General features: G+C 48.2%; 1 protein-coding gene across 1 annotated transcript in view; it reads right to left on the bottom strand.

The window, feature by feature from the left end:
- ERGIC1 (endoplasmic reticulum-golgi intermediate compartment 1) overlaps nucleotides 1–14,329 on the bottom strand; it is a 58,471-nt gene that overhangs the window by 13,886 nt on the left and 30,256 nt on the right. The window contains exons 4-7 of the mRNA XM_032124677.1: nucleotides 6,952–7,046; nucleotides 6,215–6,339; nucleotides 3,758–3,862; nucleotides 548–608 (exon numbers count right to left, since the gene is read on the bottom strand). Of these exons, the coding sequence (XP_031980568.1) occupies nucleotides 548–608; nucleotides 3,758–3,862; nucleotides 6,215–6,339; nucleotides 6,952–7,046 (386 nt within the window). The remainder of the gene's footprint in view (nucleotides 1–547; nucleotides 609–3,757; nucleotides 3,863–6,214; nucleotides 6,340–6,951; nucleotides 7,047–14,329) is intronic.

Below are 14,329 nucleotides of genomic sequence, written 5' to 3'. Positions count from 1 at the left end.
CTCTAGCCAAGTGTAACACAATGACATTTGGCTTCTGGAGGTAAAAAAAACCCCAAACAACAACTGTATAGCTTCAGGAACAGCCACAGAAATTTTGTTCCAAGAAATGGAAACAGGACTCATATCCTGCAGGAGCCCGAACTCCTGAGAGAAAAACTCTCTACACCGAATTGTAGCATGCATTGGCAATTTCCTTTTTGTGCTGGGCATAAAGAAGGGCCACGAAAATGTCCCTCTCGCCATCCACAGAGTAGAAATTTAGAGGTAATTTGCAACACAAGGACAGGGAAAAGTTCTAGTGGAAGTAACAGCAGCAAAGGGACGCTACAGGAACAGGATAAAAAACTCCATAAGGACTGCAAAGGACCTTTTGGGCCAAGCCTTTTCTGCAGCACTGGAGGAAATGGAAATGTCAGCCAGCAATGTCTGGATCATTTGGGCTGAAGAGGCAAATTAAAGACTTCTGGATACACCAGTGTTGCATGAATGGCCCTGCTTTCCCTCCTGCAGAGGGTGGCTGAGAGCTGCAATCCCCAGCAATACCCACGGTTTGAGCTGAGCTTGTCTGCTCCCTCCAAGGCATTGAATGCTCCGTGAACGTTGTGGACCTGGAAAGCAAAAAGGAGCATGAAGAAACTGTGCTCTGACTTGATACTCTTGACCTTTGCTTCCCTACCTTGTGACCAGGGGATCAGCCTGATTCAACCTTTCCAGAAAACAAAGCCTCAACCCAGTAAAAGATGACCCCAAATATCTTTCAGTGACCATCATCACAGCGGTTTGTTCCAAGTGAAAAAGCTGATTTCACAACATCTTACAAGATGAAACTCCAAAACCACTCCAAAGCTAGAGGAATTGCAGTTGGAAGAGGCCAGTTGTGAAATTTTCACCGTGAGCTATTTCCTAAGAGCTTTGCAGAGTTAACTGTGAAATTAATTTATCAGGCTGAAAGGGAAATAACTGGAAGTCACACTGGGGCTAAAACTCTGGAGTTCTCCTCTAAACGTGGTTCGTGTCAGAGCAGCTGGGCTTGTACAACTCATCAGCCTTGGAGATGGGAAGGACACATCCCAACACTGCCATCCCTTCAGCTTTTCCTGCAGCTGATCCCAGGCCTGAGAGTATCTGTCTGCCCAGAATAACAGGATTTCCATCCCTTGCAAATGCTGTGACCTGGAGTCTGATCTCCACCAACAGAATAATCCATGTGTGAACTCTCCAGACAGGGAAGACTTTCCAGACAGGGAAAAGCCCACAGCAGGAGCTGTAGGTCAGAGGTTGTGCTGCTCACAAGGTACAAAGAAAGGACAAAGAACTCCACAGCCTAGAAATTCCTGACCTTAAGTCAGACAACAGGGAAGAAGAGTTTGGAAGGAGGATTTAGTCATGGGTGTGACAGTTTCAGCTCACCAACAGGGCAATGCCATCTCCTTCCCAGACCCTCTCAACAACTGGCAGCACATGGATGTATCTGTCTCATCCTAATGGACATTTCCCTATTCCCAGCACTACAGAGTGGATCATGCAGGAAGCACCAGTGAACCCGTTTCAGCTCAGCAGAATGGGAATTCTGGGGAGACAAAACCATCAGCAAGAAGCTTCAGCTTCAGCTGGAAGCTGCTGGGAACAGGAGCAGAGCAAAAGCAACAGCTGATCCTGCTGCAGGGCCTTTTGCTCTGCTGGGATTTCACACAACCATGACCATTCCCAAACTACATCTGCAGGCTGTGCTTATCCTTTACTCACTGGAAAAGGCCCAAGAAGAAAAAGAAGCCCCTGGAGGGGGCTACAGAGTTATGTTCCATTCTTGGTAGAGCTATGAAGTTAAGTCTCTTATAGAATATCTGGGCCAGAGACTCTAAGGTCCACTTCAAAATTTTGGTAGATTTTTCCCTCGTGTAGATGAGACTAAAATTCAAACTAATGAGTTCCTGCATGTCAGGTAATGCAGTAAAGAGAGAGATGTAGAAAGCAGAAGATGATGCATTTTCACTGTCAGGGGCAGACAACTCCCCTAATCTAGCACTCAGTAGAAATTATGATTAAAAATGCATCATCTCCTACTTCCACATCTCTCTCTTAACTGGGTTATCTCACATGCAGGAACTCACTGGTTTCATTTATGATCTCATCTAAATGAGGAAAAAAGCTACAAAAAGTCTGCCACTATTGTGCACAAAGTACTGATGAAAACTCAAAGCTCATTCAGAGCCAGATGACATTTAAATCTCTATTTCAAAGAGACTGGTTTTTCTGGAGAATGCAGCCTGTCCCTTAGTGGATCATTGTGGCAGAGTCAGTAACAACCTACAAAGAACAAACTCCCAGCACATGACACAAGTGAATGAGGAGCTCCTCACACTCTTTAAGGAATATAAGCATGTATTACATCAAAACAGGTGGAGACAGCCCGAAGTATTCAAAGGTGCTTCTAGACAGATTTAAAGCTCTCCACACTTGCTGGCTCTCACTGCTTGCTGAGTAGCAGTGGTGGTAGCACCTGTTTGGTGAACACATCCTTCTTTAATTTGTGCTGCTGAACTGCTGTTTGCCTGCAGGACCAGCAGCACCTACGTGCTCCCTCCTTGTGCATGCAGACGATGAGTAGTTACTCTGAACTCTGAAAATACTCATCTGAACTTGCCCGAATCAGGAGCCAACCCCACGTTTGCTAGACAGGTTTCTCACCAGCAGCACAGAAGACACTTGCTGCTGGTCTGTCCAGGCTCCTCCTTCATGCTGATTCACACTGCAGCTGCCTTACTCCAGGACTCCGTGATAAAACAATGGGAATGCTCCCTCAGAGCGCCGATTTCCCACGCAGGCTGCACAACTCCCTATTAGCACTTACCTAATATTTTTCATAATCTCAGTGTGCTTTACAGACATTAAGCCAAGCTTATTTATATGCTAATATTTCCCCGTTCCCACACAAGATATTTCCTAAAAGAAGCCGGGAGCAGAATCAGAAGACTACAAAGCAACGCTTAGACTTGTTAGCATGAAAAAGGGTTTTGGAAGTGGGTGTACAAGGAGCAGACTAATGAGACGTCTGTGCTGAGGAAAGAAGATTACAGAGAGACTATGGGTAAGCAATGTTTAGGGTGAGTCTCAAGCTGGGTGTGCACATGTGGAACTCCCACCTGCGAGGCCAGCTCCTTGGAAGTAGGCTGGAGAAGTGCTGTAATCTGTCCTTATTGAGAAATCAAGTAATATTACATAACTTGCAACACCTGGTGAAACTCTATCCACTGGGCAAATGCATACATTCAGCTTCTTCCCAGCAGGGAATTGGCAGTGCTAAGTCTGACTTGTGTTTCACAGAACAAATTTGACTAATAGGTGTCTGCTATACAAGTACAGTGAAGTGAATTAAAAAGAGCTTGACTGGTGCTGTGGTAAACACAGTAGCGAGCACACATCTTCCCTGAGTGCATCACTGCTCCTCCACAAAGGCAGAAAGGATTGTTTGCTGTGTTCATACTAAAACCAGATTTTGCTGAGCCACAAATCCTCATTTCTACTCCCTGCAGGAAGACAGACACAGAGTTTTCCAAAAGCCCTTTGAGTTTCAGAAGAAAACAGCACAGCTCCTCTGTGACTGGACACTGCTCCTCCCTGAAGTGGTGGCAGCTGTGAACTCTCCCAGACTGAGCTTACGTTGCAGAGACACACAGCCCTGCCATGAAACCAAAATACCTAATATTAAACCACTCTCACTGCATTCCCCTACAGCCAGGGAATTTTCAGGACTCACCTGTAACTTGTCCCCAAATGAGAGCTTGTGGATGACGTGAGTCATGTCGGGGTTCTGGGGCTGCGCCGTCGCGCTGTGCGTCGACACGTGGAAGTTGCCAGGGACCTAAAATTAGCCAAGACAGGGAAGACAGGATTTCACATTTTATCCCTCAAGGCATTGCTAGGCTCTGTGATGTGACATGGGAACACCTGGGTCCATCCAGCCAAAGGAAGGCTCTGGGATACCCTCCTGCACCTGACCAACACCACGGCACTCAGGTCCTGCAGCTCCGGAGTCCAGCACCCCCACACTGCTGATGTCCCTGACCAGGAGTTGATGAGTGGATCACTCCCAACTCCAGGGATTTCCAGCACTTAAGGCTACGTCTTTCATCCCTACTAAAATAAAATTCCCATCTCTCTTGCTCAATGTCTCACTCCCACATCTGGCATTTGCAAATGGGCCCACTGCTGCAGAGCAGCCCAGGAAGATGTGGATATATTCTTCTTCTTGTAGTATCAAACTTCACCTTTGACACTGTGTGCAAGGATGAGTTTTATATAAAGACAAAAACCACCACCAAACCCAAGTGAGCATCCCATACAAACCAACCTAGATCTTCCCCTTCTCCATGTGGCAGGAGCCAGCAGGAGCCTTTCCTTTTAATTTTTTTAATGGAGGGAAATACAAAGTTCTGAAAAACACAAGTTTCACCTAAGGACTCAGTTCCAAGACAGAAAATGAGCCCTGGTGTCACTCTGATGACACCACTCTGCAAGCACACACTTTTCAGGTCACTAGCCCTGACATCTTTCAGCAGATACAGCTCAATCACTGTCATGGAGGGTGCAAGAATATTTTCCTGTTGAGAAAAGGTTGTGAAATGAAGCAACACTGAGGAGCAATCTGGCACAGCCCAAGGCAGGAGTGGGAGGGTGGTTATACAACTGGTGCCCAGCGTGCTCTCTGCAGAGACACCTCACCAGCAGGGCCACAGGAGGCCACATGCCCGTTCCATGTGCTTTGAGGAAAGCTGATTTAATGACTTGAGGAACAGCAGTGCACTCCTGGGAACACTTTCAGGTGTGGACACAAGCTGTGTCATAAACAAGCTTGGCAAACAGGGCATCAGGCCCTGCAGCAAGCGGGACACACAATCATCTCACTGTCACCTTGTCCTCCCTCGGCAGATGTGACAGCAACACCCAAGTGCAAGCCTTGGTCAAGTTTCCAAGCCTGGCCAGCTCTCAGTCCAGCTCCCATCTCAGACAGATGCCTGTCCAATTCCTGCCAAGGGACTGCAGGCTTCCAGGTCACACGCAAGAGGTTCAGGTTTCCAGAGCCAGAAGTCCTGGGTCAGCTCCTCTCCCTGGGACAGCTGTCCCAGCCACTAAATGAGACACAAATCAGCAGTGGAGGAAGCTCCTCACTGCCACGTTCTGCACCCCCTTTTGGAGCTGCTTTGGCGAGCAGGACACACCACATCTCACAGACAAACCCCCAGGTACCTCAGCTCTGTGCTCTGGAAATTGTCTGAGCAAGAACTACCTTTCCAGAAGCCCTTTCCCAGTTTTGTGGACTACCAGCTGCCAGAGGGTCTTGGTGGCTTGGACATGAGGAAAAAGTCCTCTTTTTAAATCCCTAATCCTTTCCATGACACAGAATCAGGACAAGGTTCTGTCTGTTATTTTCAGATGTGCTTTGACATGACCTGGGAGGAAAAGAAGGAAGTAGGATTTTGTAGCCTGTGGTACATGAGGAGGAGTGAATAAAGGGTGTGCCCTTCTTAGGACATCAGTGGGTCCCACCAGTGCCTCCCCCACCCCAGCAAGTCATCTCCAGCATTACATAGCAAGATTATTCAATCTTGAACACACCCATCCCAAAGAAGAGCCTCCTCCAGGCCTGGATTTTCATTCCTTGAGCCAGAAGTGGAGCATCCCCACGAAGCATGCGCAGAGTGCTGTATTCCAAACATCCCAGCACAGAGCTGCTGGCACCCTCCAGTAGGGAACATTCCTGTCATTCTGCAGCTCTCAGAACAAAGGAGAGCTGGGATGCAGCCATTGCCAAAGACCTCTCCACAGTGACTCACATTTTGGAGGTGCAGAAGTCGGGAGGAGTAAACACAGAAGCCGTTTGGCATCTGTAGGGTTTTCACACATCCCCTGAACATCGGGCTGCTGTGCTGAAAGGCAGCACGGGCCACTGCACAGAGCTGCTCTCTCTGTTCAGCAGTTCTGTCTCCATTACCTGCTTTGGAGAGTGAAGAAAACCCCTGATCTAACACATTCCCTGTGGGGCTGGCCATGCAGCCTCCTCTCCCCACACTGACTTAACTTTCTGTCTGATCAGGGACATGAACACACACACTGCAGGACAGACACTGCGATTTTCGAATTTTCCTTTTTCCAAATGGATCCTGCCAGCATTTCCCCAGCCAGCACAGCCTCACCCACTGCCACTGCCACTCACCTTGTTGATGCTGAAATGGCCCTCGAACCTGCAGCCATCCCCGTTATTGAGAGGGATCTTCATCGAGTTGTCAATGTGACCCACTTCGTGCCTTCCCATTTCATCCTGGATGTCCAGTCCAACCACTGCAGGGGTGAGAGGGAGAAGACATAAAAAAAAGTCAAAACAAGGTAAGTAACAGGAAGGTTGCATAGGAGAAACATGCATTGCTTTTACCTGGAAAAAATCCAAACCATCTTTTTTCCTGACGTTTGACTAAACTGTCCTTCATCAAATATTGTTGTATCAGAAAAAAACTTTATAACTAAACTTTTCATTATGTCTATTTGACATATCCCATATCCTGCCAGCTGACTGCAATCCCAATCACACAAACAGAAAAGCTTCAGGCACACAAGGCAGGTGACTTGGGAAGAGCCAACAACCAGCTGGTACATTCGGAGTTCCGAATGGAACTTGGGAGGCTTCTTGCTCCCAGACACAAAAAGGTTGCTATAAAATAAAAAAAAACCAGGAAATGAGATTTATAAAGAAGCCAGTGAGGGAGATCAGCCACTAACACATGGTCCAAGAAAACAGGTGCCTGGCCTGGAACAGAAAGCAATGGGATATTGGCAGAGGCTGCAGCTACTTGATTTCCATCCTGTTACAGAAGAAGGTCCACTGTACCAGTCTGGGCCCATTTCAAGTATTACTTAGAACACAAAGAAATGCTGCTAAGTGAAAGGGATACTCACATTCACAGTGCAGGTTTGGCAAACTGATGTTCAGGTTCACTTCTATTTTACCTCCGCTGTCTTTGTCTGGGTCATCCACATAGAGCTCATTAACTCTGCAGGGCAGAAAACACAGGTGGGTTCAGGCACAGGGCTGCTTTCCACAGGGAAAACCCAACAACTTGCATGGGGAAGGGGAAAAGGAGACTGGAAAGAGGGGGTTTGATTGTGTGATGGCTACAAGAGAGTTACAGAGAGCAGGGAAATATCTCCAGGATGGAATGGGGGCAAATCACGGCTTAATTTGACTTCTTGCTTGGCAAGTGCAGGAGACTTTAAACAAGTTCTGCACCAGCAGAAAACAAAACTTCTGCTCTATGCTTCCTGCACCCTTCTCTACCCTGAGTTTTCAGAGGTGCTACAAAACAAGACCCTAATGCTGAAGAGGTGGCAGGTTTTTGAGCTAACCCTCCCCTCCCCTGGGCTGCTACTCCTTTTAGGAAGGAGGGAAGCGTGTGCTTTTCCATTTGTTCCATAAATAGTTCTAGAGAAAGACTGCTCTCCACTACCCCCCAGGAAAGCTTATTTGTGTCACTAATTGCCTTTTGTTATTGCCACCCAGCTGACAGAGCAGCAGCAAGAGAAACAAGGCAGCACAGCATGTTTGTATCCTTCTCCTTAATATCACACTTCAATCTATGAATGGTAACCAAAAGCAGTGACTAAAATTGAGGAGAAGAGGATTTGAGCCAGGAACAGATGGGAAGAAACATCCTGGACAGCAGGATCTCACACACTCTGCACCAGTCTCCCAAAGAGTAATGTTGTCTCATAGCACCCACAGCGCTGGCACGCATTTCACAGGAGACAAAACACAGATAGAGAGGCAGAGGAACACAAGAGTATAAATATTTATTGTTGGCACATACAATCCATCCGACACAGAAAAAAATAAACCAAAAAAACCCCAGTGCTGAATTTACTGAATGGTCCTGGAGAACCCACCCTGGGGAAACTGACCCCATTGAACTGAGACAATGCTGAGATTACCTAGCAACTCTTTACCCTGTTCAACAAGTAAGAAGATTTGACAATTTATCTTCCACTTGGACAGATTGTAAAGCTATGGAAACTTAGATTCGGGCAAATGATATAAAATAAAACTAGTAAGTGCTCTGCAGCGTTTTTGTTTTACACTCAGAGAGCACAAAACTCTTTGACAAGCCCCACTGGAAAGTCCACATGCTAACAGTCAAACCAGACTAAGGCAGCTACAAGACAGATTCAAAGTGATTTTGCTCTGGTGATGCCTCTCTGGGCCACAGTGAACTGTTTGCCCTGTGGATTCAGAAGAAACAAACCTTCACACTGAGAAACACACATGCTGTCAGTTTTTTTGGAGGCAATTACTCACAGGTCAGTGGGGTTTACAGACACTCACTTAAAACCAGCACAGCATTTGTCTTCGGCTTCACAGCCCTACCTTTCTCTGTTTTTAATCGGCTTGACAAGTTGCTTGCAATCATTACTCAACCTATTTTTCAAGTGATTAATAAAAATGACACAGAGGGAGGGGAAAGATTGCTCATCAGTGACCTAGTTAGCAGCTTTTTGGCTGAGCCCTCTCCTCCCGGGTGGAATGCATCCTCTCCTCTACTCGTTCATTACTGACAGATTGGGCAGTGATTGGATTAAGTCATATGTCCAAATAGGGCCGGGAGGAGCAGCTCCAGCCAGGACAGGCATTAATCCCCCAGAGCAACGCACCTCTCAGTGCTCCCCCATCCTCCCATCCATTTCCCAGTTGCCAGCCAGCCCATTTCATAACCCCTGGCTCCTTCCCAGCGCTGTGCTGTCCGAGATGTGGGCCATGCCCAGCCAGTGCTGCGGGCACCTCGGCGCTGCCGGCAAAAGGAGTGTTAGCAGCAGGGCTGGCAGAGCAGAGTCAGGTCCAGCAGCTCAGCTGAACATCCCAGCTCTCTGGAGAAAAGCCCCAGCAAGGTCGGTGTTTGGATTTGCTGATTTCTAACCCTGAACCTGTCAGAAATCGTGCAGCAGGAGCCTTTTGGTGATGAGCGAGTGAGAGGTGGTTGCTGGCAGAAATCAGAGGATGAACTGTGCACAGAGAGCCTGTGGAAGCTCTGACATAGGAAGGCAAGTGTTGAGGTCACCTGGTTGCTCGCTGGATCACTGAGGCACAGAGAAGTAGGGCAGCTTGTCCAGGTCACACAGGCCATTAGCTGCAGATAAAGGAAACTGGTTTCCTGTCCCGCAGTCCGGTCACTGGACCAATGGTCCCCAACCTGTCCCTTGGGCAAGGCCCACAGCCACTTCCTCCTCCTCCTCCTCTTCACCTAGTAGCCCCCTGCCCCTCTCCTGCTCAAGTTCCAAATTTCATAACCCAATCTGTCACTTCTGACATCTGACAGCTCGTGACAGTTGATCCTTCCTTTCCTCCCCTTCATTTCAACCCGCAGCATCACCTTCCACAGAGCACCCATCCTGCTGGATCCTGCTTCTCCCTCCCAGCTCCAGCCACTGCCTCCTCATGGCAGCATCAGCTCTTGCTGAGGGCCCAAATGGACAAACCCAGCTCCAAAGTGCATCCTTTGTGCGTCACTGATGTTCCCTCTCACTGTGGGGAACCAAGGGCACGGCGACAACACACCACAGGCTGCACTTGTTGGGGCAAACCTCACAAGAAATGTTGTTTCCGACAAACTGGGTATTTCTCTCCTCAAATATCCGGAGTATTGGAATTCTGGGAACCTCACAGGTAATGCAAACTGCCAGGGTCAAGGTTACTCCTTCCAGTGAACCACTGGCACCCAGGTGTGGATGGCAGAGGGCTGGCACTCATGTGTCCCTTGCTATCCTCCTCCCCAGGGCCACAAAGCCAAATTGCACACAGCTTTCCTACCATTCAATCAGACAATCCTGGGATGTCAGGAAAAGTACTATCTACCCCCTCTAGCCACTCTCCCTGGAGGAGTAATGTCTCTGGTGGAAGAAAAGAAGTTGGCTCTAATTTATAGCTGTGCCTCCTGAAAAATAAAGTGTCCCAGGAGTAACAGTGCTTTAACAGTAAATCTGGGATGGTCACAAGGGAAATAAAACCTGAGGCCAGGCAGAGAGAGGCAGTGATATTGGTCACATTGTGACTCCAAAGCTGGGGTGTACCTCCTCCAAACACCCCAAACATTTTGGAGTTGGTGTTTTCCTGGCTGCTGCTAAGGACTGTTTGAATAAAAGCAGCACAATAAAGCAGGGTGAGGGTGCAGAGCTCTGGAAGTACAACGAAGGCAACACAACAGGTGAGAGCTGGACCTCTCGCCCCCACAGAGCTCCCACACTGACCCAAGGAACGAGAGGGCAGTTTCTCCATGATCCACACATCAAGAATCTGCTTCACTTCTAGAAAGAGCCACTTGGAAATACTTCACATTCCTGAGTGATGCTGCTGGGCTGCTTCTCCCGTTTGCTTACAAACTTCCAGCGTTCCACGCAAAAAGCTGGAGGGACCCTTTGGCCAGATCATGCCAATGGCACGTGAGAGCGAGGGAAAGGGGGCCACAGCAGCCAGAGGGCACGGCACAGCTTCAGGATTTTATCCAAACAAAGTCAGACCTGTTCCCTGTGCTTTAGGTCTCAGATTTACGACACAACAGCTTTCTTTCCCCAGAAACAAAACTTCCCCAGTAATTTATTTCCGCCCAGCAGCCCTGGCCACTACAAGCACTTCAACAACTGAAGAGCCTGCAGCCCTTTGGATCCAAGGGTGGGCACTGCATCCACCTTCCAGAGCTTCACACACTGCGTGGGTGCTTTCTAAAGACACCTGCCTTGTCTTCTGTCTTCCTTGTCCTAAGCCCCCCCTTCAAGTTTTAGCCTTTTTTCTCCCTTTTCACAGCAAACAGCCAGGCAGCCTCCTCCCCAGTCATCAGCCATAGAGAAAATACAGCCACTTACTGCAGAAAGCTGCACTCTACCTTGTCCTCCAACTCCCAGGAGGCACCCTCTGATCTCCAGGACCCCATGGCTAAGATGGAACATAGTTATTCTTTCTTGAGGAAGCCCAAAGCTTCTCAGAAGACTTTCTCAGGTGAGCTCTCTTGGCTCCACTTGCCCTTCCAGCTCTCATCAACCACCTTCCAGAAACACAACCCTCCCAAGCCAAGATTCCTGCACTACCACATTTTCAGTGGTGCCAGACCAGAGAAGCCCCAACATTAGACACATCTTCTTTTCAATTTGTGTGAAGAAACAACAAGCAGGTCAGCAAACTCTCTCTACAGTGTCATAAACTGTGCATGTGTCTGCTGCTCTGATATCTGTCATCTTCTGCATTTCAATCGGTTCTTCCCTGTGAAGGTCCTTGTCCCAGATCAGCTGTGAAGCACAACAAACACGCTGCCCTACAAAGGAAGGAATTGCAGCTCTTCAGGAGACAGGAAGAGGAGAAGGGTTCGAAAGACGTCAATGTAGACTTGAGTCAGGAATTGCAAATGACATCATGACATGACCTCCTGCTTCCTGCAAGCCCACACAGGGCACAGCAACCCCGCACAAATGTCTAACACCTCGCATTAGGTAATCTCCACGCTGCTACGCAAACATTAATTAAGCTTCTTACCTGCCTACCTCTCTCAGGGCTGCTAAGGATTACATCCTTCTGCAGAAAAGTGTCTGTCTCAAGGTCAGTCCGTGGTAGGAGCAGGGTTACAACTCCCATTCCTGTTTGCCTACGAGGCTGTGCTGCCTGTGCTGGGCTGGTTTGCTCCAGCATTTCATCTGCCTCAACTGGATGAGCCAGTAGGGTTGGAGGTGCATCTCCAGCTTAGTGTCAGGACACAGGAATTGTGGCATCTGCTGCTTTGTGCTCCCAGATTACGGTTTGCAGCAGAAGAAACCCCCCTGTTGCAGCAGCAGCATCCCACTCTGCTGGTTGGTACCATTTTCATGGGCTGAGAGCCACAACACACATCCCACAAACTCTGGAAAGCTATGGGATAAAAAGCCTCTGAAGACAGGTTTGGTGACAATTCTGCTGCTCTGCAGGATCACTCTTGGGCATGCAAATGAATCCAGTGTGGACAAGGAACGCTGGTCCCTGAAACTCCTGGAGTTTTGCTTCCTCCCACACTCCTGACCACCTTCTTGGGCCTGTCCTGTTTCAGGCCAGGAATTGGGCTTTGATCATCCTAGTGGGTCCCTTCCAGCTCAGGATATTCTATGATTCATGATTTACGCTTTCAAGCAAAGGCAGTCATTTTATTGCAGATATTCTGCTTAAGTAATTAATTGCCTTGCAGGGGGGCACAGCTTCCCAATTAGCAAACTTGTCACTTCAGATAGGTTTTTGTCTGTTATTACACTAAAAAAAAAAAAAAAAGAAAGAAAAAGAAGAAAAAGAAATCACTGCCAGGAACAGTCTGCTGCTCCCTACAGTGTGCTGTGGCAGATGAATTAGTGTTGAGCAGCAACATTCATACCACAAACACCACATTCATACCCTCCTACCCCTTACCCTGGCTGCCAATGCAAGGCAGACTAGATTAGTTAATTACATCTTTAATCCTTAATGATGGAATACTTGGAAAACTATTATTGATCTTACAGAACATAATTCATGACCTAATTACAGTGATAAAACTGCGAGATTATCATCTTGCCAGCTATTAACGTCTAGCACTGATCTGAGTTAATTAGAAAAGAGATGGGTGATTTCTATGCTTCTGGTTTGCAACACAGCAGCAGAGCAATGAGGAGGCTGCTACAGGCTGGACAAGTAGCCCTCAGACTACTCTCAACTCAACCAACTACTGATCTTGCCCAGGAAAAACCAGACACATTCAACCCTTTAGCTTCATTTCTTCAGTCATTTGAGTCATCGGCTCAGTGGGACAAGAGTGCTTGATGCTGTTCAACTTTCAGAGGTTCAAATGTGGAGCAGAGACCTCCTTTTCTTTATCTTTTACAGAATTGAGGAGATTCATCAAAGTTCTTGGTATGGAACACTTAGGTTAGAAAAGACCTCCAATATTACCGAGCCCAAGCTGTGCCCCATCCCCACCTTGTCACCCAGCCCAGAGCACTGAGTGCCACATCCAGGTGTTCCTTGGACACCTCCAGGGATGGGGACATTCCAACACCTGAAGTTTGGACTAAGTCTTCAGTCACTCTCAGTCTGGACTAAAAAAAAACCCTAAAAATCAAGAGGATCCTTGACTTCCAGAGTTAAACTCGCCCTCCCCTTAATGGCAATGATGAGTTGTGACTGAGAAAAGCAAAAAAAACCCTCTTCCCTCATCAGCCCTTCACTGTGCTTTTCCTGGGAAGGATGCAGCCCCACCTAAGTGCCAAGCTTGGATTTCCTTCATGGCTGCTCAGAGGCCTGTGAGGGTCACACAATAAATCTGGAAGATGAGCAACTTGGGAGTTTTCTACCCTTCTCAGGGCTGGTCTCCCCAGGAAACCCGTCAGCAGCAGAATAGGACGTGCCTTTAGAGTGTGTTACCTCTTCCATGGGCTTCCTGCAGTGTCTTGGTTTGACTTCCTAACTGGAGTCAGCTCCTGTGCACAGACACAGCCTTGGCGCTCATTAGAAATGCCCACACGAGTTATGACACAGCTGCTGTCCTCCCCACACAGGTAATGTTTGGGTTTAGGGCTATGACTGTGATCCTCGAGATGAGGGTGTCATTTCTTGGCTTTCTGCCACCCAGACAAGTCTTCAGCAGCTGAGACTGTAAATGCTACGACAATGGGCTGGTCAAGGAAAAACAGCTTTGAAGTTGGGCAAGAGCAGCCAAACTGAGATTTCGAGTAATACCAGGCACTGAGGCTGCTGCATTCAGGTGAATGTGGAAGAAAGTCCAGCAGTGGGCAGAAGCCAGTGAGTGTTTGGGGTTAGTGTGGTGCAGAGCAGACCTTCTTTTCTCACGTTGCAGCACGGGCTCAACAAACCACAGCAACCTCTTGCTGTAAATGCAGCTACCAAGGGAACCTCTCGGTGGTGAGAGTCAGACAGCGAATCCTGTGAATCCTGTGGGCACCACTGCTGAGGTTGCCCTGAAGGAGCTGGCCTTGCACACACCCCACACACAATTACTCGCTGTAACAGGGCTCTGAAGGAGGCAGGAGTGCCCAGCAGGGAACCTGCCCCGTCTCTGATGTAAAACACCAGGCCAAGTGCTCTCATTTCACCCTGCCATCAAAACTGTGCAGCTCACCCCACCCAACCTGGCTCTGACAAGTGCTTTAAGGGAAATACGGACACAAAAGGAGAAAGAGTGATGCAGTCTCACAGCACAGCTGGCAGTGACAAAGCAGGAAAGTTCATCCCATGTAGCTGCACACCTGTTAACCATTCAGGTCCTGGCTGGCATTGGGAAACGTC

Source organism: Corvus moneduloides, chromosome 15 (assembly GCF_009650955.1).
Source record: "Corvus moneduloides isolate bCorMon1 chromosome 15, bCorMon1.pri, whole genome shotgun sequence".
NCBI classification, from domain to species: Eukaryota; Metazoa; Chordata; class Aves; order Passeriformes; family Corvidae; genus Corvus; species Corvus moneduloides.
The sequence above is the reverse complement of the archived record's forward strand: the minus strand, read 5'-3'. Positions and strand labels throughout refer to the sequence as shown.